Raw genomic sequence first — 22455 nt, 5'->3', positions numbered from 1 at the left:
AATAATTGAACATTCACTCTTTGAAAATAGTGCTGGAGGGGCTCAGGGAGGCTGCTGGGAAGATGGTTCTTTTTTAGTCCAACAGGAGTAGAGAAGTCTGAAAGAAGTGACATTTCGTTAGGAAAAACAGACCTCAAAAAATTTAGAGTGTACTTGAATTTTATAAATATTCTAATACCTGTCAAAATGAGTCAAGACTGTAATGATAGTTGTAGAGAGCTTTGTGAAGTATGCCCAGGGTAATCATTACATTCCTGTGTGCTCCAGCTGGACTAGACAGAGCTGTTTTGGCAGACACCCCCTTTAAACTCCTGAGCACTCTCAGAGGCAGCAGGGTTTTATTCTCTGTTCTTACGCCCCAGAACAAGTGTTCCATGTGTGGAGAGACTGCTTGGGGCATTCTCAGCATTCTCAGCAGAAGTGGATGGGTCTCAGTGGATTTGGGGTACTTGGCAGTAGGTTTGGTGACTGAATTGATTAATCAGAGGGAATTCCATCTTTAAAGCATCCTGGTGATGCATTTAATTTTGGGTTTTAATTCTCATTTAAAACCTTGCAAGATCTATTTGCCTTAGAGCAAAATGCAGAAAAAGGGCCAGCTTGCATCCTGAATTTTAAAAGAGCATTTCTTGCCTCTATGAAATCACAACAGAAATGGGCTTTTAGGGAAAACAATTCTGAATTCTTAAAAACATCACAAGCATTCTTGCAAGACAGACATTTGTTCTTTCTCACAAAGTCAGCTACTCAGCAAAATGTGACACTGCTGGTACAATTAGTGTGCTGCAATTCCTCATTTTGCAGGTTCTGGGGAAAGAACAGTGCTTGCTGATAGGCCAGACCTTATTACTGAAGGGTGAACAAGCAGGAGTTATAGTCAAGCACACCTTTGCCCTTGATATTTTTGAAAGAGACAGCTCAGTCAGGTTTGTTTGGTTTTTTTTTAAAGTGACATCTTCAGATCTTATTAAATAACTTTTAAGCTTCAGTAACTTCACCCAAAAAGTTCCTTTGAGGTTAAAAACAAAATCATAAGTGTAAAATTTTGTGTAGATCCTGCTGTGGATGTTAACAAAAAGAAAAGACTTTTCTTTTATAAAGCAGTAGAAAGATATATCATGAGAAAGCAGAAGACAGGAAGGAATGTTCTTTTATTACATGGTTTAAAAACCCCTCCATCCTCCAAAAAGTTGAAAACAGAATTTTCATAGACAAGTCATGCATCATCTGATGGTTGTTTTCCTAGCTCAAAAATACTTTTGTATGTTACAGAAAAATCTGACACGCACTAAAGTTCATGCTTTTGTTTGTTTTCCACTAGAGGATCTCAAAGAATCTCTAGAAAGTCCCCAAAATATTAATTTTCACATGCCTCTGAAGTGTTTCACAAGAGTGGTTTGGAGGGCATATCTCAAAACCCTTTGTATTTGTATTTTGTTAGCTTTGGTATTTGTTCCACTGAAGGATCTGCCTAAATTCAGAGAATGTTCTTGACAACTTCTGGGACTGAGAATCTGCGTGATTCCTGTCACTATTTGAGCTTCAATAATTTTTGCCTTAAATCATACATTCCAGAATTTTCAGCATGGAGTTTGCTGGTTTTGGTTTTCTAGGAAAAAGTTCTGAGTTGGAGCTGTCCATGGCATTAATAGCAAAGGCAGTGCTGTGACCTAATGCACATGGACAGAGCTGTGTGTGCATTTGGAGTGCCTGGGGAGCTTTTGCACTGCTCAGCTGCAGGGAGCAGGCTCAGGGTGGATGGATTGGTGTGCAAAATGAGCACACACAAACAATAAAAGTGTCCCACAGTTACATTCAGTCTGTTTTCATTTTAGTAGCAGCCATTGAGCCTTCCTCACTGTAAAAATCATTTCCATAGGAAATTCTGGGAAAGGTTCATTGCCCTGTGCCACGAGAATGAAAGTCTTCATGGCATCACGTTTGAGCAGATCAAAGCTCAGCTGGAAGCTCTGGAGTTAAAGAAAACCTACGTGCTGAACCCTCTGGCCCCCGAGTTCATCCCCCGAGCGCTGCGGCACCAGCACTCAGCCAACCCCAGCAAACAGCAGCAGTCACCTCCAAAGGTACAGTGAGTGTTCCTGGGGATGCCTTCTGCCAGCAGCTGGGAGGGAATCTGGAGAAATAACATGAAAGGTTTATGGAACAAGCTGTTTGTTTTAAAATTGCATCAGTGCAATCAGATATGAATGCAAATTCCGGAGGGATCCTCTGCATTTTCAAGGGAAAGCTCTGGACTTGTGTTATCATAAAGTTTTTAGCAATATAGCTTGGGGTTGTCCAAGCCTTGTTTCCTTACTGCACACACCTTGGCTCACTCTGACCTGATCATTGGCAGTTTTGCAGTGACCCTGGAGAAGTTCAGCCCTGGAAACTCAGGGTTTAGATAAACCAGATTAAACCCTCTGAGCAAGAGCCAGTCCTGTCCCAAGCTGTGCTCTGACTGTACCCCAAGAAACAACAGGCTGATACAGACAGTGACAAGGAGTAAAAGAAGCCAACAAAATAATAGCCAAAAGGGATTTGGTTTGGTCTAAAAAATCTCATTTAAAATTCAAGGACTTAAGTTATGTTAGATAATTTTTGATGTAATTAAAAATATGTTGTAAACTGGTTTATTGCATAGATTAGCTCAGTGATAATGTCCTTCAGAAGACCAGATTTCATTAGCATCAAGAGGACAGAAAGATAAAATTACCTGTGAGCGGTAATTTCATCAGCTCTTTTTATAAAAGCAGGTGAAGAAGTGATGAAAATACATAGCTTCCTTAGGATGATAAAGAACAACACGAAATTTTAGAGCTTTCTTGGGGAGTGATATATTAGTAATGAATTCTGTTTCAATAATTCTTTGTAGTTGATATCAAAATCATTTGGGTTGTAATTTAATTAAATTGTGTTTAGAGATGGAACTGAAATGCAGGTTGTCAGCTTTGTGATGAACTCAGTGTACAGGAAGGAAGAACTGCACATATTTCCCATGGCTTTGCATTTTTGTTCCAGGCTGTATCATTGAAATGAAATTTTTACGACAGGATTTTTTAATACAAAGAGGAAAGCCTTCCCTTTGGCAGTCCTTCCCAAAAGGGAGCTTGTAAGGGAGAACATTTGGTTTCTTCATCAAGATGCAGGCAGTGCTTTCTGAAACAAACACCAGATTTCTAAAGCTTCTAGTCATGTGTCAAAACACTGGGGCTACAGAAAACCAGAAATTCCAAAATTGTCTTTAAAAGCCACTGCTGTGCTCTCATTTTTCATGAGCTCTTCAGTCTTTTCCTTAATAATAGAACAGCATTATTAATACTTTTAGTTTCTTAATGAAAAAAAAGTACTAGAAAATGCAGGTATAGTACATTTAGGAAAAAAAGGGGAGTGAGTGTTCTGGAAAGTGAGAGTCTTGTAAGTAGACAGCTCTGTTTATTTTGCTTTACTTTGTTGGTAAACTAAGCCCTTGTGCTGTTCCAACTGCCAACACTCTATTTTCATCTGAAGATCTGAAGTGTTTGAACCACCTGTATCACAATTCTAAATAAAATCTTCCCTCTGAATGCCATTGACAGGTAGTAAATGTGTGCAGTAACACCACAGGTAATAATCAAATACTCTGAGAATACAGCTGGGATCAGGGATGCATTTCCCTTTGCACAAGTTTTAAAAGCAGATGGTTGGTTTTGCTTATTTTAGACATCCTAAGCACAGTATTTAACATTAAAAATGAAGGATTAAAACCTAGTGCTGGTTGGAAAATGTAGCCAAGAAGAATAAGAACAGTTTTCAGTCGTGTTTTGTGGTGAGTTCATGGACATTGTGCAAGTCAGGGCTTGTCTTTCACATGTGCTGAAAAGTGCTTTTGTACAAGCAGCACTCCTTATTCAGCAGAATTGCTCCTGGATTTATGTAGGGGCATTAAAAACCTCTTTGCTGTTTAGATTTTAAAGAAGGGAGAATGTTTCAGTCTTGTCTGAGAGGCCAGCAGGCAGCGTGGAGCTGTGGGGCAGTGCCTTGTCCCGTGTTCCTGTGGCTTGGCTGGGCATGGCAGTGGGAAGGAGGGCTGGAGCTGCATGGGCACAGCCTTTATTGAAGGTGCTGATGTGGAAAGGGAGAGTTTCCAGAACTCAGAGCTTCCCTTGGGGTAGTTCACACACAGCAAATTAAGCTCTGAGTTTACAACTTTCCAACCTCCCACTCGCTGCCTGCCAGCTTTAGGTCTGGGTTCAGGCACTTAAATCAGGGTGCATCATCACCCCAGACATTTCCTGCAGTCAGGGAGGATCACAGGTCAGGATAAATCTCTGGAGAACTCTCTCTACCCCTGTTTGTTGACTGGAGGGGGACCCAAGGAATGACAAGGCTGTTAGCTGCCTGCACTCACCCAGATCTTGGTCTGGGCTTCCTCTGAGAGCCTTTATGTAATGTGGATTTTTATATTCCAAAGGTGGAGCCAGTTTTTAGAGGAAACTGAGTGCATTTGTGCTCCAGTGTTGTCAGTCACCATCAGTTCTAGGGTAGGCTTAGGTATCCTGGAGATGGGTGAGGACCTTGGTGTGAAAATCTTTGAGAAATGGTAACAATTGAGTTTCATAAGAGACTGTTATATAGAGACTGTCACTGTTCAAAACTGTCAGGAGAAAAAGAAAAAGGAAAGGCAGCAGCTCCCTTTGCCAACTTCCTGGTGGCCCCAGTTGCCTTTTATTTACCAGTCTGATCCAGGGACATACTGAAGCTCCCAGTACAAACTTAGGTCATTATTTTCTTACAAACTTATGTAAATACGTGGTATTTCAGTTTGAAAAATATGGCACCTATAAAATCCAGGTCTGACAGGTTAGAGCAGAGGTTTGTCAGACTTCTGCACATGCTGCTTGCCTCTGACATTGTACCAGATACAGAAATGCTGTGTGCTGGCCATGAGTGATTAAGGCTATGGCTCCTCCACATTTTTAGATTGAATCTTTCTCTGGTGAATAAACAAGCTTCCTTTGTTTAAGTGCTGCAATGAAAAGCAATTATTATTTTATTTTTCCATAATTCATTTTTCAAATGAGAGGAAAATTTGGAGACCAGTTCTTTAATCTGGTTTATGCATGAGTCAACATTGTCAAACAACCTGTCTTTGTAGCCTGACTAATTTGCTCAGAGTGCTGGAAAACTGCCTAGACTTATCTCCTGGGCAAGAAAAGTTTTGCAGCATCAAAGCATTTCTAGATTTATTTTAAATTTCTGAACGTACTTAGGTCCAGATTAAGTAAAGTATTTCTGTGCTGGAAAGGACTTGAGAGCATACTGGCAGTGGAATATGTGCTCACAGTTTATGAATATTAACTAATTAGTTGATGCTACAAACTTGTGAGAAAAGTAGAGGGATGCTGAGGTCTGTTCAAATCCTTTTCCAGTGTTTGACCAAGGAGGAGCAGTCCCCCAGCACTGGGGTTCTTTACCCTCCTCTACTGCACTTCTGGGGAGCATCCCAGGGGAGCCACAGCCCAGCAGCTGATAAATGAGATGGGGCAGGGAGACAATCTCATGGGGCTGGGTGAGCACCTGAGTAAAACTGGGGACAGCTCCTTTGTCTCCAGCATTTTTGAGCTGGAACCTGGCGCAGAAAATGGATCATGCTTCCACTGAAGCTGCCATGGCAGAGGAGTAATGAGGGTTACATTGGTGCTGGGTGCTGCTCCTGAAAGATGTGGGACAGTGGGAAATAAAATGGTGAGAAAAGAAACTCAGAATATCTGCTGTAACTCTCTTTGCATCTGAAAACAGGCCTTGGAGAGGGTTTTCCCAGAGGGAGTTGTAATGACCCCACTGGTTAATTGAATTACTGGTGTTTATGTCCAGCTTTGTGAATTCATAGGCAGGTGGTGGAACTGGATGGTTGAATGTGTAAGAATAAACTGTTGGGCTGACTCCTTTCAAACTCAGTTTTATGTTGAATTATCATGTTCACTTGAAATAAAAAGCTTTGGTTTTTGTAAGAATGCAAAGATCACTATTATTGGTTTTTTTCCTTTAAAGGGCAAGGTCCTTCATCATAACCAGAATGACCATTTCCCACCTGATGGAATTGGTGAGTGCCTCTGCAGTTCCTGGGGAATTCCTGAGCCCACTGAGGCTGACAGTGCTTTGACATACCTTGAGAATCTGGTCTCTTCTCTGTTTGAAAGCCATTTACTTGTTGTTTGCATGTGGGAATCAGGCCATAGACTGTTAAGTGGACATTTGATATTTCCAAGGCTGGCCCTTTATAGGTGTTGTGTGCACTTATTTTTTAAGTTTTAACACAAACACAGTTGTTGGCCTTTAAAAAAAATAGCTGTGTTTGAAATTCATCATGTACAGCCCTGTACCAGGGAATTTGCACTAGAAGGGTCTGGACATTATTTTGCATGCACTGCTCTCTGAGGTACTTTGAGGTTAAATTGTGCTGTCATACATCCAGGTATTACTGATCATACCTTTGCAAGGTAGCATGCAACAGCTGAATAATTTTGTTATTAATTTGGAAAAGCATTAGTTTAGAGCCTGTCTTCCCTGCTAAAGAAAGGAGGGTTGTTTTAGTTTTTGATGCAGAGTTTAACAGCTGCTCTGACTGTCAGCCTATTTAATTGGTTTGGGACATTCTTTCATTAATGCACTTACCAGCTACCTGTTTCTCTGTATTTCAACTTGTATTTTCTGGCTTTTCAAATTTTTGAAATGGAATACAGGATTTGTTTAACGCTTTCTCTTGTTGTATCAGACCTGTGCTGCTAGAGAGTTGCACACTTACTTTATCAAGATAGATACTGTTAGGATGAAAAAACAAAGAAATGGTCACCTTCATGTTCTTTTTGTGTATAAATCTTCTTTTTTTGGTATGTATATATCTTTTATTTTTATCTTTATTTTCAGTTCAGCCCAATCCTTCTGTTCTAATTGGAAATCCTATCCGAGCATATACTCCTCCCCCTCCTCCTCTGGGACCTCACCCCAATCTGGGGAAATCTCCAAGTCCTGTTCAAAGGATAGATCCACACACTGGGACAAGTATTCTATATGTACCTGCTGTCTATGGAGGAAATATGGTCATGTCTGTGCCTTTGCCTGTAAGAATTCATTTTCTCTTCCTCCCCCCTCCCCACCCCAGTTATTGTGTGCCCATGAATGTATGGCAAAATCAGATAGTGAATTTCTTGCAGGTTTTTTTCAGCACTCTCAATCTCTGGGCTTTGCTGGCTTTAGGAGTGGCAGTGCAGAGGACAACCAGAAAATAAGGACCTGAAAGCTTTGCTCCCCCAAATAACTCCAGGCAGGCTAAAAGCAATTTCATGTTCATGTAATTTGTGTGGTTTAGGCACACCAATGGAATCTGTCTCATCTGACTTGAGACACCTGCCTCTGAATTATTTGCCAGGTTCAGTTCTTAATCATTGGAGAGACCTCAGTGATTCACACCAAGTTTGTTTCTCGTTATTGGCATCACACAGCCTAAATTACAAGCTTTGGATGTCTGCAGTGCAAGGTGTCTGAAGTGAAGTGATAAGAAAAATAAGCATAATGGGATGTTTTTCCCTTCCAGAACCTCACAGTGCAGTTTCCTCTCCAATCCCTTCCCTTAATGACATTTGGGAACAGAATGAAGATCTCTAAGCAGGTCTTTTAGGCTACATTTATGCATGGAATTTTGGATTACAAATAAAACTGTCCCACCAAAATTTGCACACATTAAAGAAGCAGCCTCTGCTTTATTTTTATCCTTCACAGTCAACATATTCCAGGAGGAAAAGGCAAGGAAAGAACAAAGGCTGTAGGAGCTTGTGGAGTAGCATGGCTGTGTTGTACACAGCTCCTGAGGACCATGGCAAGGATGTGGAACCTCACATGCAGATGTCTTTAATTCCATTCATGTTGGAATACAGCTAATTTGGTTTTTACCAATATTTATGAGTCCTCTGTTGTAATTTGGGTTATGGATGCTGAACAGGGGACTTGCTGTAGTTTCAGATTTGTGTCTTAGATCAGCTGGCAGCTGGAAATCAGGTTTTTTTTGCTAGGCCAAGGAATTTTCCTTTTTCCAAGCTTACTAGAAAGCTGTATTTGATGGATAAATTTAAATGCAATGAGAAGGCCAGCAGCTGTATCTTTGTCATGCTTGCTCACATTATATGAATATCAAACCAAGGTAATTTAAAAACTCTGTCTTATTGTTCCAAGGTTAATATATTTTTAATGTGTTTCCAATCAAAAGAAATGTAATAAAAACAAGTATTTTGAACTTACCTTCCCTGAGGATGGATTTTTAAATAATTAAGTGGGAAGACTGAGGTACTAATGAGACTGCTTCTTTTGAAAAGAAGCTTGGAGGTGATTTGGGGTTGTGCAGATGCAATAGTAGCCTAAAGCTGAAGTTCAAAGTGCACATTTCAAGGGCAAATAGTAATTTAAAAAAGAATTGGATGAAAGTTGTTACACTTGAAAGAAGCAGGGACCGAAGTAAAATGTGTTTATGTTCGTGGAGGATAAAATGATGTCTTTGTTTAATGCAGTTTCCATCCCCAAGGTAAAAGCTGGAGGAGGTTGTCTGCTGCCATCACTAAAGGATGCTTTGGCAGCCTCAGTGTTGGGGATGACTCCCTGCACTCTCCTCTTGTTCATAGATTTCCCTTCTTTTAATAAATTCCCTACAGGACAAGTTTGAACTCATTTGATGCAGAGCTGTCTTCCTTAGCATTCCTTTTAGGAATAAACTTGAAGCCATTGTAAAAAACCCTGACTTGTACCTGCTTCCAGGAGGTGGATTTTGCTTCGACTCTGCAGTTCACATGTCCTGTAGCACAGCCACTTTGGAGTGGGATTCCCTGTCACTGCTCACCTCTGGGCACTCCCTGGGTTCCACCAATAGTCCTGGGAACTTCACTGAGTGTCCTGTGGGTGCAGAGGGGGGCACAGCCCCTCCTGCTGGAGCCCAGAATCCCAGCACTGGGTGCTGCAAGGTCTGGTCCTCACCTTTGGAGCTTCTGGCTTTGTCCCCTCTGAGCCACAGCCCAATGTCTTGTAGCTACCAGGAGAAAGGGCTTTGGATTTGCTTGAGCTTGACCCATTTCTGTTTAATAGATAAGGGCTTAATCTGTAGCTGAAATTTATTAAACTACAACTTGTCCATCAGTCTTTTCTCTCGGAACTTTGAAACCACTGAAACAAGAATGGGTTTTGATAGAAAAATTTCTGCCCAAGGTTCTCCTCAAAAATCTGTGCCCTTGTTTTGCCTGTCCTTAGAGCTCCCCCTTCCCAGCACCAGCTGTAGTTGGATGTAAGTGTGTCAGGTCATCTGGTGCTTGAAAAACTCTTGTCACTGACCTAATACCAGCGTGCTTGTGATCACTGCCTTTAATTTAATGTACCTTAACAGATCACATCTCTGTCTTTTCTTCTTTTTTTTAAATTTTAATTTTAATTTTAATTTTAATTTTAATTTTAATTTTAATTTTAATGTTTGTTTACCACACAGGTACCGTGGACGGGGTATCAGGGTAGGTTTGCAGTCGACCCTCGCCTCATTACTCACCAAGCAGCCATGGCATATAACATGAACCTGTTACAGGCACATGGGCGAGGGTCCCCCATCCCCTACGGCCTGGGCCACCACTCCCCCGTTAGCATAGGACAGCAGCAGCTCCCACACCAGGACAAGGAGCAGCATGAACAAACTCGGAATGGTCAGTGCTTGGGATGCCTCTGCAAGCTGCTCTGCTCTGGGGGGGATTCTGCGTGAAATGGGCTGGGGGAAAGGACTTTTCCTTCATCCTTTCTGTCCTTCGTCCTTTCCTTCCTGCTGGAGGGATCCACAGATGGGGGAAATAACCTGGGATTTGCCATTACAAATAGAATAACTGGGATATTGTGAGATTCAGAAGGGATGGGAGGTGGGAAGGGGTGTTGAGGGTGTAATTGTTCCATCTCCCTTCCACAGTACTGCTGATGTTATTTGCAATTAAGTTGGAAGAACTACTTAGTGGTTATTAATGAACAAAGTGTAGAGATTAAAGGGAAAGTGTTATTTAGGTAGATGATACTAAATGTCTGTGGTGCTGTAAATGCCTTACTAATAAGTCAATTTTCTTGTATCTGGGGGAAAAAAAATCCCAGAAAAATAATTTTCCTCTGGAAATGAAATAATTTTGTAAATATTTTAGGTAAATGTGAAAACGCTGCTGGACCTGAAATCAGTAAAATTCGAACACCTGAGAAGAAACCTCTGGAATCCAAACAGGTGGGTTTCTCTTGTCTGAGTATCTGGTTTGGTTGGTTTGTTTATTTTTTGGGAATTTGGGCATTTCTGTTTGTTTGTTATTTCATACTCTCACTTAATGAATTTGATCATTACGTTTAGTCATTCATTTATTCAAATGGAAATGTCTTTATTTCAATTTTTTAAATGCGAATTCTCAAAACCTTTTACTCTCCTTTTGCAGGTTGATTTAGAAGCAAACCCTCAGCAGAGAAGCCCAGAGTCCCGTTCCAGTGTTGGTTACCCCAATGCTAAATTCCATCGCAAAGACAACCCCACCCCCAGGCAGCTGAACCTGCACCTGACCCCGCCCCACTCCCAGTTCGCAGTTCCCAGCCGCCACTTCCAGCACCTCTCCCAGATCCCGAGGCAGCCCTACCCTCTGCAGCAGCAGCAGCAGCAGCAAAACCTCTTAAGCCAACAGCAAAATCACTTGTCTGAACAACCCAACCAAATGCCACCCCAGCAGAGCCAGGTAGTTCAGCAGCATAATCACTTGAATCAGCAGCCTCCACCACCTTCGCAGCTTTCCCCTGCTTTCCAGGCAGGCCCCAGCCAGTCCTTTTTTAATAATCCCATTCCCCACCGACCACATTCTCCTGCTGTAGATGCTGTGATTTCAGAGCAACACCCCCCACCTCTGTTACAAGAAGTCAATAATCCTTTGAGGCCTATTGCACAGCACAACCCAGTTCTGCCAACCCACTTGAACAACTTCATTGAAGAGAATCCATCAGGAATGCCCTTAGGGGACACTTTAGGTAGGTGACTTTTCTTTATTTAAATTCAGAGTGTGCAATTATAACTACATTGAAGTGAAAATGAAGGAGGTATTTACCTTTTTCAGGCATATTGCTCTGAATTGGGTCATTGTTGGGTTAGTTTCCATAAGTAATGTCATTGAGCATAATTTGCTGCTTGAGGCATGTTTGAATATTCAGCACTTTATTAGAAGATTCATGTTTATATGATTTTCCATATGATTTAAATAACCAGGTTATGCACTGCAATGCAGTTAGTGTATAATAGACCCTGGAATAAACTGTATAAAAAGTATTCTTTCTTTATTTTTTTTTTCTGACATAAAGATCTTTAAAAAGGGGCATTAGATAAAATTTTTTTTTAAAACTATTTTTATAGATCGTATGCATGGAAATGTAGCTTTGGAAACAATAAGGCAGCAACAACAAGCCAGGTTACAGCAATGGAATGAACATAATGCCTATCTCAGTCAAGGCACTATTCCATATCAACACCATCACCATCCTCATCTACCACATCTTCCTCAGCAACCAATTGGATTACATCAACAGCAGCAAGTTAGGGCAAACTGGAAACTTGCCAGTAATACAGAAGATGAAACAGAGGCAACATATTCAAGGTATTTGTTTACTGAGTCATCAGAGCTTGTGTAAAATTGAGCAGTGGGCACCTATCTGTAACACTGTGATCAAGTGCAAGGCACTTAAAGGTATTGCTTTTTGCTGCTGTTATTATGAAGGTTAAAATAGTTGGCAGGCTGACTTACAACTATGCTTTTATTATGTGTTATGCTTTATTCTGTTAGTATATTGGGTAGTAAAGCTGTAGTGGAAAAATATTTTTATGGAGCTTTTCAGTGCTGTATTTATGGAATGAGGAATGGATAGAGAGTAACAACCTTGTGTTTTTATGAAAGAGGTGTCTGAGTGTAGTTAAGGCCTATTTAAGTTGTAAATTCTTCAATTTGAAGTAGCAGTCTGAGATTTGTATGCTTGAAAAGAAACAAAACAGCCCCTCCCTAAACACTGCTCCCCAGTGAAACCTGAACTTTTCTTCCTTTTCAAAAAGCCTTTGCTTTAAAAGCAGATTTTAAAAAAATGATTGTACTTGAGATGGAGCTTTAGGGGGCAAGAAAGGAAGCTGTTGAACAGCAACAGAAAAATGGTTCCAGTGGTCATCAACTTTAATCATGTATATTGTAAAGGCTGGATTTTTAAATTGCCTCTGTTTACTGTCATCTCCCACTATGCTTTCTTTTCCATCTGGTTTGTTATAGCCATGGTCAAGCATCTAAATGACCTCTTAGCTGACTCTTTGAAGTGCTGAATTGAATTGACCTTTTGAAGAAATTTAGAAGTACATTGTGCAAGTGAGGGGAGCCCCTGATTGTTCTGGCTTTTGCCTTGACAGGGGTTAAAATTGTCTTTAACTATGTGAACTTTTTACTTTGTGTAGTAAAGCAGGAAATCCTTACCTTTAGTTGTCTCTTAAGAGATAACAAAAATTGATTCTCTTGGAAAGGAAATCTCAAGAGTTATTAAAACTTTGAGATGATTCAGGTGGGTATTTCATCCAATTAATCCTCTTGTGCCTAATTTCTGATTGCTCAGTCACATCCTTTGAAGTTAGGGTCAGCAAGTGCAAAGATGAGAATATTTAAATTCAGTGTTCTGTTCTCTGAGTTTTCTGCACCTCAAAAAGAGTGAAATTTCAGCAAAACTTCTTTTTTTTCCCCCTCTTTCCCTGCTGCATTTCTTGTGTCCGTGCAGAATCCAGGACTTGCTCCGGGAGCTGTCGCACCGCGATCCCAGCGAGAGCCGGGACGGCGCCGAAATGCCGCCCCCCCAGTCGAGACTGTTGCAATACAGACAAGTGCAGCCCCGGAGCCCACCAGCACTCCCTTCTCCTTCCTGCAACTCCAACCACTTCCCCAACTTCACTGAGAACAGCAGAGACATTGAACTGCCCACTAACCCAGCATTTCAGCAGCATTTACCCCAAATGTACAACCCCCCTTTCTCAATGCCATCCGAACACATAACCCCGTCTCCCTTGAAATACCTGCAACCTGATGGGTCCTGGACTTACGCTAGCCTGCAGCAGAATCACCTCCTGGGGCAGGGCTTTCACTATGGAATACCTCCACTGCCCCACAGGTCGCAGCAAAGCCCTTTTATACAAATCCAGAATCATCAGCACGCAGTCGGTCAGGAGCCATTTCATCCACTCGCATCTCGAGCAGTTTCTGCTTCTTCGCTCCACAGCTTAGAAGAGGTGGGTGTTCTGTCTGCTCTGCACTCCTGGCCTTGTAATATCAGATTGTGTTGTGAAGTGGTCATGAATGCAAACCACCTCACACGTTAAAAGCTCACAGGGGGAATTTCTGTGAGGTGGAATCGTTCTCTGCCTCTCTGCTGTTCTCCCTGAGCAGATCCGTGGTTCTTGTTGCTGTAGGTGAAACATTTTCTCTGCTCAATGGGGAGCCTTGGCTTTTGGAATGTTAATCTGAGTTTTCATGCAGTCATTGCTCTGTGTCTGCGTGTCTTTTATCTGCAGTGAAAATCAATCACAGCCCAGGTGGAAGCTCTGGTCAGTCAGCTGGGATCACCCGGCCAGTTGACTCAGTGTTGAGCTGTGAATGTGCTTGAATTCCATCTCATAGGAGACCAGAGCTGCAGAGTTGTTCCAAAATGGTCCAAAACCTGATTTCATAATCCCACCCTGCCTGCATGAACTTGGTACACAGCCATCCCATGTACTTTAAAGGCTGTGTGTTGGAAATCAGAGAGATCCAGCTGTGCTGCCTGAGGCTGCCTCCAGCACACCCTGCCACACACAGCTGGCTCTGTCCCTCTCCATCTTCTCTTGTCCTGGGCTCTAAGGGGGTGAGCCAGCACACACAGCTAGGTCAGGTCATGTTTTGAACAGGAGCTTTTAATCCCTGTTGGAATCTGGAGTGCTAAGGAGTGGATGATATACAAACACAGGGTATCCTGGAGCCAGGTTGCATTCCAGGAATGTGAGAATTAATATTCTCACCGAGTGCATGTAATCCAATATTTGTACATAAGTGGCTTGTTCTGTGATGCATTTCTGTTAAGGTTTTTACAGAGGCTGGGGAGGGAGCCTTGCTCATTGCTGTCTCACACAATACATATTTAATTTATTTATCAGCTTCTGAAAACTGAAAATATTTAGTTTATGAGCCTGAGAAAAATAACTAAAATTGAATTTCAGTGCATTTTACAAATTTCTGTCTTACACAGATCCAGAGAGGTTAATGGAGTCCTCAGGCCCAGCCAGAGCTGTAGTAAGGTTTGAGTTTATAGACATTTAGAAATTTGCTGTCTCACTCCATTAAGTCATAGCACCCTGTATAAAATCTAATACTTTGTGACAACAGTTAATGCTGTCAGTACAGCGGGACGTAGGAACAATGGCTTTTCAGCAGTAATAAACCAATAAATATTCCTATAGAGCTTGTGACAGTTCCTGCTATCTGAAGACAAATAGAGTGAGCCTTTATGTAATTAGTGCAAATTCGGTTTCGTTCTTATTTCTTCTTCCTTTCAAAATATGTGACAGAAATGCCAAATGCAGTAAAAGTGTTAAAAGACAGAGACTTTCTTATAAACTTTCCAAAACTGCTTCTTCAGCTGGTAGGTGGGACTGAAAGCACAAAGAAATCAAAATGGGGTTTTAGGTGTGTTTTTGACAGACAAGGCACTTGTCAGGGCAGATTTCTTGACTTTTGGTATTCTTTCTAAACTGTTTCCTCAATCACTACTTAGAAAGCTGTTAATTGACTTGATGCTTGAAAGCTTTTGCATGTCTTTAGTCAAACCAGATTGGAACTGCACATCAAAGGGAATGCTGGAGTTATTCTGTGTGGTTCTGTACTTGCAAGTGTCCAGAACTTTGATAAATTCCTGATTGCTTACCAAAATTGCCCTTCTAAACTCAATGAATGTATACTTTTGGGGTTGATTTGGGCAGAAATTTATGAATTTGTTTGTTTGTTTTGTTGTTGAAGAATTTCCTTAGGGGAGTGGATTGACAGGATATCCAAGTGTTGATCCCTTGATTGTGGCAACAGAAATAAGATATATAATTAGAAGTTTCCTTTCATGCACTTTTTTGTCCTGTCTGTTTTTTTGTAGATGATAAAGTAACAAAACAGATTCTGCAAGCAAGTAATTAAATGTTTGTTTAGCTAATTTCTTGTGACATTTCATTGGGATTTTTTTCCCCTTTACCAAGTCTAGATTTACCTGTATGACTTTTCTGTTATTGATGCTCTTGTCAGTCAGTGCAGATGGGTGTAAATACTGTATTTATTGTTAAAAATAAACTGTAATACAACAGACTTGCTTTGAATCTTGAGAAAGCTTAGAGGGCCCTTAAATCTGAACTCTTGAAGTCCACAGGTTAATTGATGGAGCTCCTGCCTTTTTAATCTGCATGATCTACAGGGTTTATGGAAGCAAGTAATTTCTGTGGTTTCAGATTAAATTATTTCTCCTGAGGGCACTTGCTTCTCCAGAGCATCTGTTTTGTATGTACAAAATCCAGTATACAAATGTATCCTGCTCACCCAGATCCTGGTATACAAGTCACTAATTTATCCTTTGGAAAAGAAAAAGCCATTTTTTTCCTGACTGCACTGTAAGAACATTTTTTTCTTGCTCTTCTGTGTTTCTGTGCTTGCTTTGCTTCGTCTGGAAATGCTGGATATCTTCCTCCTCACTGATCCAACACCCACATAGGAGTGTGAGATATAAAGGTTGATAAGAATTAAGAAATCCCAGTTGATGTTCTTTGCACTTCCTTTAAAATTCTGTATTTTGTGTGATCAAAAAATGTTATCAGTGACTGCAGTATGCAACTTACAACTTGAAATGTGTTAGTAATTTGGAAATGCAATGAACTGGGGTTTTTTTGGTAAGACATTTCAGGGAAATATTGAGTGGGGAAATGGTGTTTGATACATGCAGCTGAATCAAAAGAGCAAAAGGCTGTTTTATAGTTTGGTGGTTTTTTTCCTTTTGTTCACAGTATGAACCAAGAGGACCAGGCAGGCCGTTGTACCAAAGAAGAATTTCCTCTAGTTCAGTCCAGGCTTGTTCTGAAGAATTAAGCACTCCTCAAGACAGTCTTGGTCAGTGTAAAGAGCTTCAGGACCACAGTAACCAGTCATCATTCAACTACTCCTCCCCTGAGCTGTGGGTGAACTCCTCCTCCTCTGCCCCGTACCCAAACATTCCATGCAACGGAGCTAGCAGAGCCGTTCCACCCCGGGAGCTGCTAGGTGGGTACAGCTGCAGCTGCTTCCTTCCCAAAACCAATCCCAGCAAAGATTTTGGAATTATTTGTTGTTTCAGTTGTTATAGGTTTGCTTGGAATAATCCCATTTCTTGGTGACGTGCTGCTCTTCAGCTATAAAAGCATTGCTGCTTCTTAGTCTTCTCCAAAAGCTCCACTCAACCCAGAAAGTCTCTTACAGTGGCTTCAAGTGCAGCTGAGCTTGTGCTGGGGGGAGCTCAGGTGACTGCTGGGAGTTATTTGCAAGATAGATTGATTGCTTCCAGAACCAGTGATATTTTGTGTTGGTATTACAGTCTGAGGGAGCAACAATAAACTGAATTAGTGCTCTCAGCGTTTCTCTGGTAAATTCTGGTACTTCATCAAAGGAGTGACGAGTTTAAATTCTCCCTCACCGTGGAAGAACCTCAGTGGAATGTGGTTTCCCTGGTGGTAGCAGCAGTGCTGATTGATTGAGCAGACAGAAACTAAATTGACTTTTCAGAGATGAAAAAAAGCTGCAAGGAGAGAGCTGGAGCAGTTCTTCTGTTTTTTGTACTTCTTGTGTTTATGAAAAACAATATTACCAGCATAGTGCAGTTGCTTCCCTGTGATTTTGCTTTAAGAATTTCCAGTGGTAATTTAAAAACAAAATTAATAAAAAATGCAAACAGTATTCCAGTGTGGATATTAAAACCACTTAATAATGTGGAAAAATATTTATAAGCTGGTTTTATTGGCCTTAAAAGATTTAATTGCTTTTTACCAAACTTTATAAACGTAAAACATCTTGTAATTTCATAGTAATTCTGAAGTAGGAACATGCAGAGTAGAATGAATGAGAAAAGCTCTTTATATCAGCGACAGCACTCAAGAATTAAATTCCTAATGTGCCTTTTAATTTCCAAAATGTGAAAATGTTATTTTGCAAACCCATATTTATGGCAGCATCTTTCATGCTAAGTTCAAAGCTTCAAGCTCAGGGCACCTCTTTCAATCTATTTCTATTTTTACTGAAAATCAAGGAGCTGAATGCACAATATTATGTGGCATTCATCACTGAATTGCTCACGCAGAGTTGCTCTCCAAACTCTGTGGTTATCTAAGAGGAGCTCAGGAACTCTGGCACGTTTGGGTTGGGATCAGCCAGTCCCACATTTCTTTGCTTTATGAAAAGCTTGAGAACCTGTTTGTGAGTGAAGTCCTCAGAGGACAGATGTGTATTTAAAAAATACCATATACACACATTTGCTGTCAAATACTAAATTCTAAGTGAGAATACCAAGTTCTCACTGGTAACTGCATTTGCAATGAAATGTTTTTTACTGTAGTTTAGCCTGGTTTCTGTTTTGTCAATAAATGCATATGAAACAGAGCCCTGTATCTAATGGTTCATGCCAACACATCTCCATTTTATGGCTGCTGTGGCTTTGCACATTTACAGCTCACTGCCTGTGATCATATTTACAGCCCAAATGTGTTTTATAGAGCTAAGGGTTAATGACCAGTAACTGCTCTGTTCTCATTACTGTTGGTTTTTATCCCTGAAATAAAACCCCGTGAGAATGGGAGGCTCTGAAAGTCCTGTCCCTGCTTGAGAGGGAGTGACCCTGACTGCAGACTGTTCCAGGGCTGGTCTCTCCTGCACACCAGGAGTGGCTGTGGCACCAGTGTTGGATTGGGTCAGGAGGGATTCGTGGAGCACAGGCAGAGCTGCTGTCAATTCCTCTGGTTTGTTCTATGCAGGCACTTCCCAAAATTGCAATTTGAGAGTTTGGTATGCATTGCTTTTTCTGTTGATGGAAAGAAAATTATTTAAGTTCTTATTCAAGATGTGTATTTCATATTTTTCCTTCTGTTAGACACCTCTACCACACACAACTTTCACCTCTGGCCCTGCTTGTCATTACTTGTCTTCTCTTGAGTGCTGTGGTTATTTTGGGAGGTTTTTTGCTCGTGTTCTGGGTTGTTTGTTTTTTGTTGAATCATACCAACCCTAGCAAAATTGCTTTGCTTGTGTTCTTTCCATACCCATTCTTCTATAGGTTGGTTTTGGGGTTGTTTTTTCTTTGGTTTGGTTTTTTGTTGGGTGGTGGGGTTTTTTTGGTGGTTTTTTATTTTTGAGTGCTCTATAAAAAGCAGAACCCTGTGTGTGACCCTTCCAGTGAGAAACTTTATGTTTTTCTACTCTTGCACTCATTTGGTGGTACATTTTTGTAGATGCACTTTAAAAAAAACCTTCTATGATTAAAGACTGAAATAATTACAGAATGTATCTGTTGCCCAGTTCCTAGACTGTCACAGATAGAACATGGAGCTGTGTTTCTGTTTAGTGTCTCTCTGGCTGTGCAAGACAGCAGAATTCTCCAGACAAAAGTAAGGGACCTCATTAGGATTCAGGAAATTCATTTGAAAGCAGTTTTATACCTATGGTTTAAAGCACCATTTTTTCTGATAGTTACAGGAGTTGTTAAATGTGGAGCAAGAACATATCAATTAGCAAGAATGCATTCAGCCTGAAATACCAATAATTAGTTGGTTGGCATTCAGGACTCTGAATTGCTGTTGGAGAATGAATTATATATGGTGCTGTAAATTTTAATTTTAGCCTATTAAGCTGTAAAGCAAGAAGAATGAAATACTCTTTGTGCTGTCTCAGTGGATAAAGTGCTTAAATTAGAGTAGATCCCATTGGGAAGCAGCTTCCCTCCAGTGCACCCGCAGAATCTGCTGGGTGGAATTGCAGGTTTGGGGTTGCAGCTGTAGGGTACAAACACATGGGGGATGTGCTTGGTAATGGCAGTCTGGTGCTGCTGCATGCTCCAAGATTTGGGAGTGCACTTGGATCACTTCTAGGCCAGGCTGGATGGGGCTTGGAGCAGGCTGCTCTGGTGGAAGGTGGCTGGGGATGGGGATGGAGCAGGATGAGCTTTAAGATCCCTTCCAGCCCAGCCCATCCTGGGATTGTGTCGTTCTGTGAACTCCATTTTCAGAGTGACTAAACACAGCAGATGGGTGCTGTGGGAGGAGGTTAGCAGAGGGGTGGTGGCAGCTCTGGCTTTGGGCTTGCTGCAGGTGGATTGGCTGAGTCAGAGCCGTTCTTTGCTCCAACTCCGGTTTCTCCTTCGCAGCTCCCCCGAAGGCGGCCAAGCCCCCGGAGGAACACCTGAAGCCTGAGAACGTCCAGATCTCCAACTCCTTCAACTACAACATGCTCCAGCATCTGGGCCAGTTCCCCCCTCTGATGCCCAACAAGCAGCTGGTGGAGTCCAACAGCAGCAGCCCCCAGCCCTCGGGCGGCACCAAACCCGTCATGTCCTACGCCAGCGCTCTGCGGGCTCCCCCCAAGCCCAAACCTCCTCCTGAGCAGACAAAAAAGAACAGCGACCCCCTGTCCTTGTTTCAGGAACTTAGCCTAGGTAGTTCATCAGGTAGCAATGGCTTTTACTCCTATTTTAAATAATCAGATTATTTTTTTTAGAGAGAATTTAATTTTTATTTGTGCCGGTAGATCTAAGATAGTTGGGGCTTCACTTGTAGTTGCAAATATTCCCTTTGTTTATATTGGTAAATATATCCTCACTTAATTGCTTTGCTGCTAGACTTGCAACTAATTTTTTTTTTTAATTATATTCCATTATTTTGCATTTTTTGATGTGGGTCGGGTTTTTGGAAGCTTTTCTGTAGGAAGACACACACGTGTTATTTTTTAATTTGTGTAATGTTAATGATATGTTGCATTAAACTAGCAGCTGAGAGATTACCTGTACAACTTGAAAAAAGGAAAAAAAAAAGGAAAAAGAAAAAAAAAGGAAAAAAAAAAGTTTGTCTAAATTGTATTTAAGAAGATTGTAAGTAGCATTTACATTTATTCAATAACATTAGCATACTATGCTGGGTTTCTGTACCAGAAATGGCCAGTTAATGTAAAAATGTATGTTATTTCTGCTTAAATTCATTTAATTTTTTTTTTTAATAAAAGTGCAGCATCTTCTAAATAATTTCAGTTTTATCAGCTTTTTTGTGAAGGGATGCTGCATTCTCAGACTTTTATAGTTTTAGATTCTGTATGATGTGGTATTGTATTTTCCATCCACTGTAGGGTAAAGTAAAGGCATTCTTTGCAGACACCTATGCCATTGTTTGGAAGCATTCAGATAAAAGTATTGGTATACTTAAAAAAAATAATAAAAAAATAGAAAAAAGAAGAAAAAAATTAACAAAAAACCCAAAAAAACTCTACATTTTATTTTTGGACAAGCTAATAATGTAAGCTTGTTTGAAAAGTTAATTTGATAGGTTTTTTAAATGAATCATGAAGCTGAAAATAAATTTTTAGGTATGTTGGTGCTTAGTAGATTTAATAACTATTTTAAAAAAAATGCGTGAATTTAGTAAAATACTTTTTTGTTTGTTTGTTTAATTTTTTTTCCACTATGCATGTGTAAATGTTTGTAATCTGGCTTTTTCCTCCCCTCTTCTCCAGTGGTATAAAGAATTGTGCCGCTTTAATTTTTTTTTTTTCCGGTAAAACTTTTGGTACATTATTTGATGTTTACATTAAAATGTGACATTATACAAGGAAATTCAGATATTTTGCTAACTGTTTTGTTTGAGGAACATCATTAAAGAAGAGATTTAATGTTTGTCAAAGCTGTATCCAAATTAATCTAAATCTTCTGGGGATCAGAGTGGTTACCAGGTTATTTATCTCCGTGAACCTGGCCCTTAAGGAATCCAGTCTGAAAAATTAATTATGGGATATTAAAAACAAATTAAAGAAACAAATGTGAATGAAACTTCAGAAGATAAAAACTTTGTGGATAAAGATTTCTGGTCTTGCACACTGTCCCTGCTTTGTGGCTGGGGAACTCCAGAGGGGGGTTGTAGAGTTTCTCCTTTTTTTCTCCTTAATCCTCCTTTTTACACTTGAAGAAACTTTAAATCTGGGAACTGGTTTACAGGGATGAGCTGGGTGTAGTTCAGAATTCCTCCACTTATTACCTGTGAGAGTTGAAATTTAGAGCTGTGAGAAGGTGATTTCAGATTTTTACAGCTGTCCATGGGACACCTTACTGGGGAGCAGTGGCTCTGCTCTGTTCAGTCAGATTTTTGCTCTAATTACAATCAATCAGGTTCATTTTATTTTGCATTTGACTTCATGTGTTAAGACAAGGGTCATTATGTAATGGGGTTGATTTAAACTCAGTACACTGCAGAGGTTTGCATATAAATTTTTTATTATAAATCTTTGCTGGGTTATGATTCAGAAACTTATCTGAAAACTTTTTTCCTTCTTTTTGCTGTAAAGCAAAGCTCGTGTAACTCCTTAATTTATTTCCTAATGTTATACCAAACAAACAATGCTGGGGAGGGGACAGCCCCTGCCAAGTTCTGCTCAGCACTTCAGCACAGGGCATGGAACCCAGACGACCCAAAAACGAGAAGAGGCCAAATTCTGCAACCTTGAATCAAGCAAAGCTGCTGTTCAATGGGTTTTTGCCAAGCTGCTGGCTGCAGGAATGGGAAATTCACTGGCAGAGCTGAGGTGGGATCCAGTGGAGGGAGGAACAGGACTGGCAGAGCAGAGATGGATCCAAAGCACTTCACGTCCCCAAGTCAGCATTTTGTAATTTCAGGGGTTTCAAAGTCACTCAGTTCTATGGAGCAGCCTTTTGATTCTGTTCACCATTTAATATTGAATATTAAACTAATAAACATCACTTGTTAATTTACTGTTATCTGTCAATCAGTTAAGGGGGAGATGGTTGCATCTCACCACATTTTATTCTGTTTTACACTGGTATTTTATCTACACTGAAAATGTAACAGATAAAATCCCATTTTCTCTCTGATTTAGAATTTCAGTTCTTTGACTTTATGAAGACCCCAGCTGGTTTTGGTGCTAAATTTTCATAAGTGCTCTCACCCAGGATTTTGAGGATGATATGATAGAGATGATCTGACTTAACAGCTTTGGCATGAATCATTTGGATTTCTTAGTTTTTTTCCAAAAGATTTTTTTTTAAAATGTCTTGTCTGGCCATTTTATGTCACACATACAGCCCTGAGTGAGATCTTTGGTTTTTGGAGCAAATTGTCCAATG

At 40.6% G+C, this 22455-nt stretch overlaps 1 protein-coding gene across 4 annotated transcripts in view; it reads left to right on the top strand.

Moving 5' to 3' along the window:
• Positions 1 to 22084, top strand: part of HELZ (helicase with zinc finger) — an 85535-nt gene extending 63451 nt beyond the window's left edge. For all 4 annotated transcript variants that reach the window (XM_030231422.2, XM_030231421.2, XM_030231423.2 and 1 more), the window contains 10 exons: positions 1880 to 2084; positions 6034 to 6085; positions 6910 to 7103; positions 9506 to 9713; positions 10191 to 10267; positions 10470 to 11046; positions 11426 to 11666; positions 12817 to 13321; positions 16103 to 16355; positions 19480 to 22084. In XM_030231422.2, the coding sequence (XP_030087282.1) occupies positions 1880 to 2084; positions 6034 to 6085; positions 6910 to 7103; positions 9506 to 9713; positions 10191 to 10267; positions 10470 to 11046; positions 11426 to 11666; positions 12817 to 13321; positions 16103 to 16355; positions 19480 to 19811 (2644 nt within the window). In that variant the 3' untranslated portion in view covers positions 19812 to 22084. The remainder of the gene's footprint in view (positions 1 to 1879; positions 2085 to 6033; positions 6086 to 6909; positions 7104 to 9505; positions 9714 to 10190; positions 10268 to 10469; positions 11047 to 11425; positions 11667 to 12816; positions 13322 to 16102; positions 16356 to 19479) is intronic.
• The last annotated feature ends 371 nt before the right edge of the window (positions 22085 to 22455 follow it).

This window comes from Serinus canaria, chromosome 18 (genome assembly GCF_022539315.1).
Source record: "Serinus canaria isolate serCan28SL12 chromosome 18, serCan2020, whole genome shotgun sequence".
Lineage (NCBI taxonomy): Eukaryota > Metazoa > Chordata > Aves > Passeriformes > Fringillidae > Serinus > Serinus canaria.
Note: the sequence above shows the minus strand (reverse complement) of the source record. Positions and strands in the feature narration are given on the sequence as shown.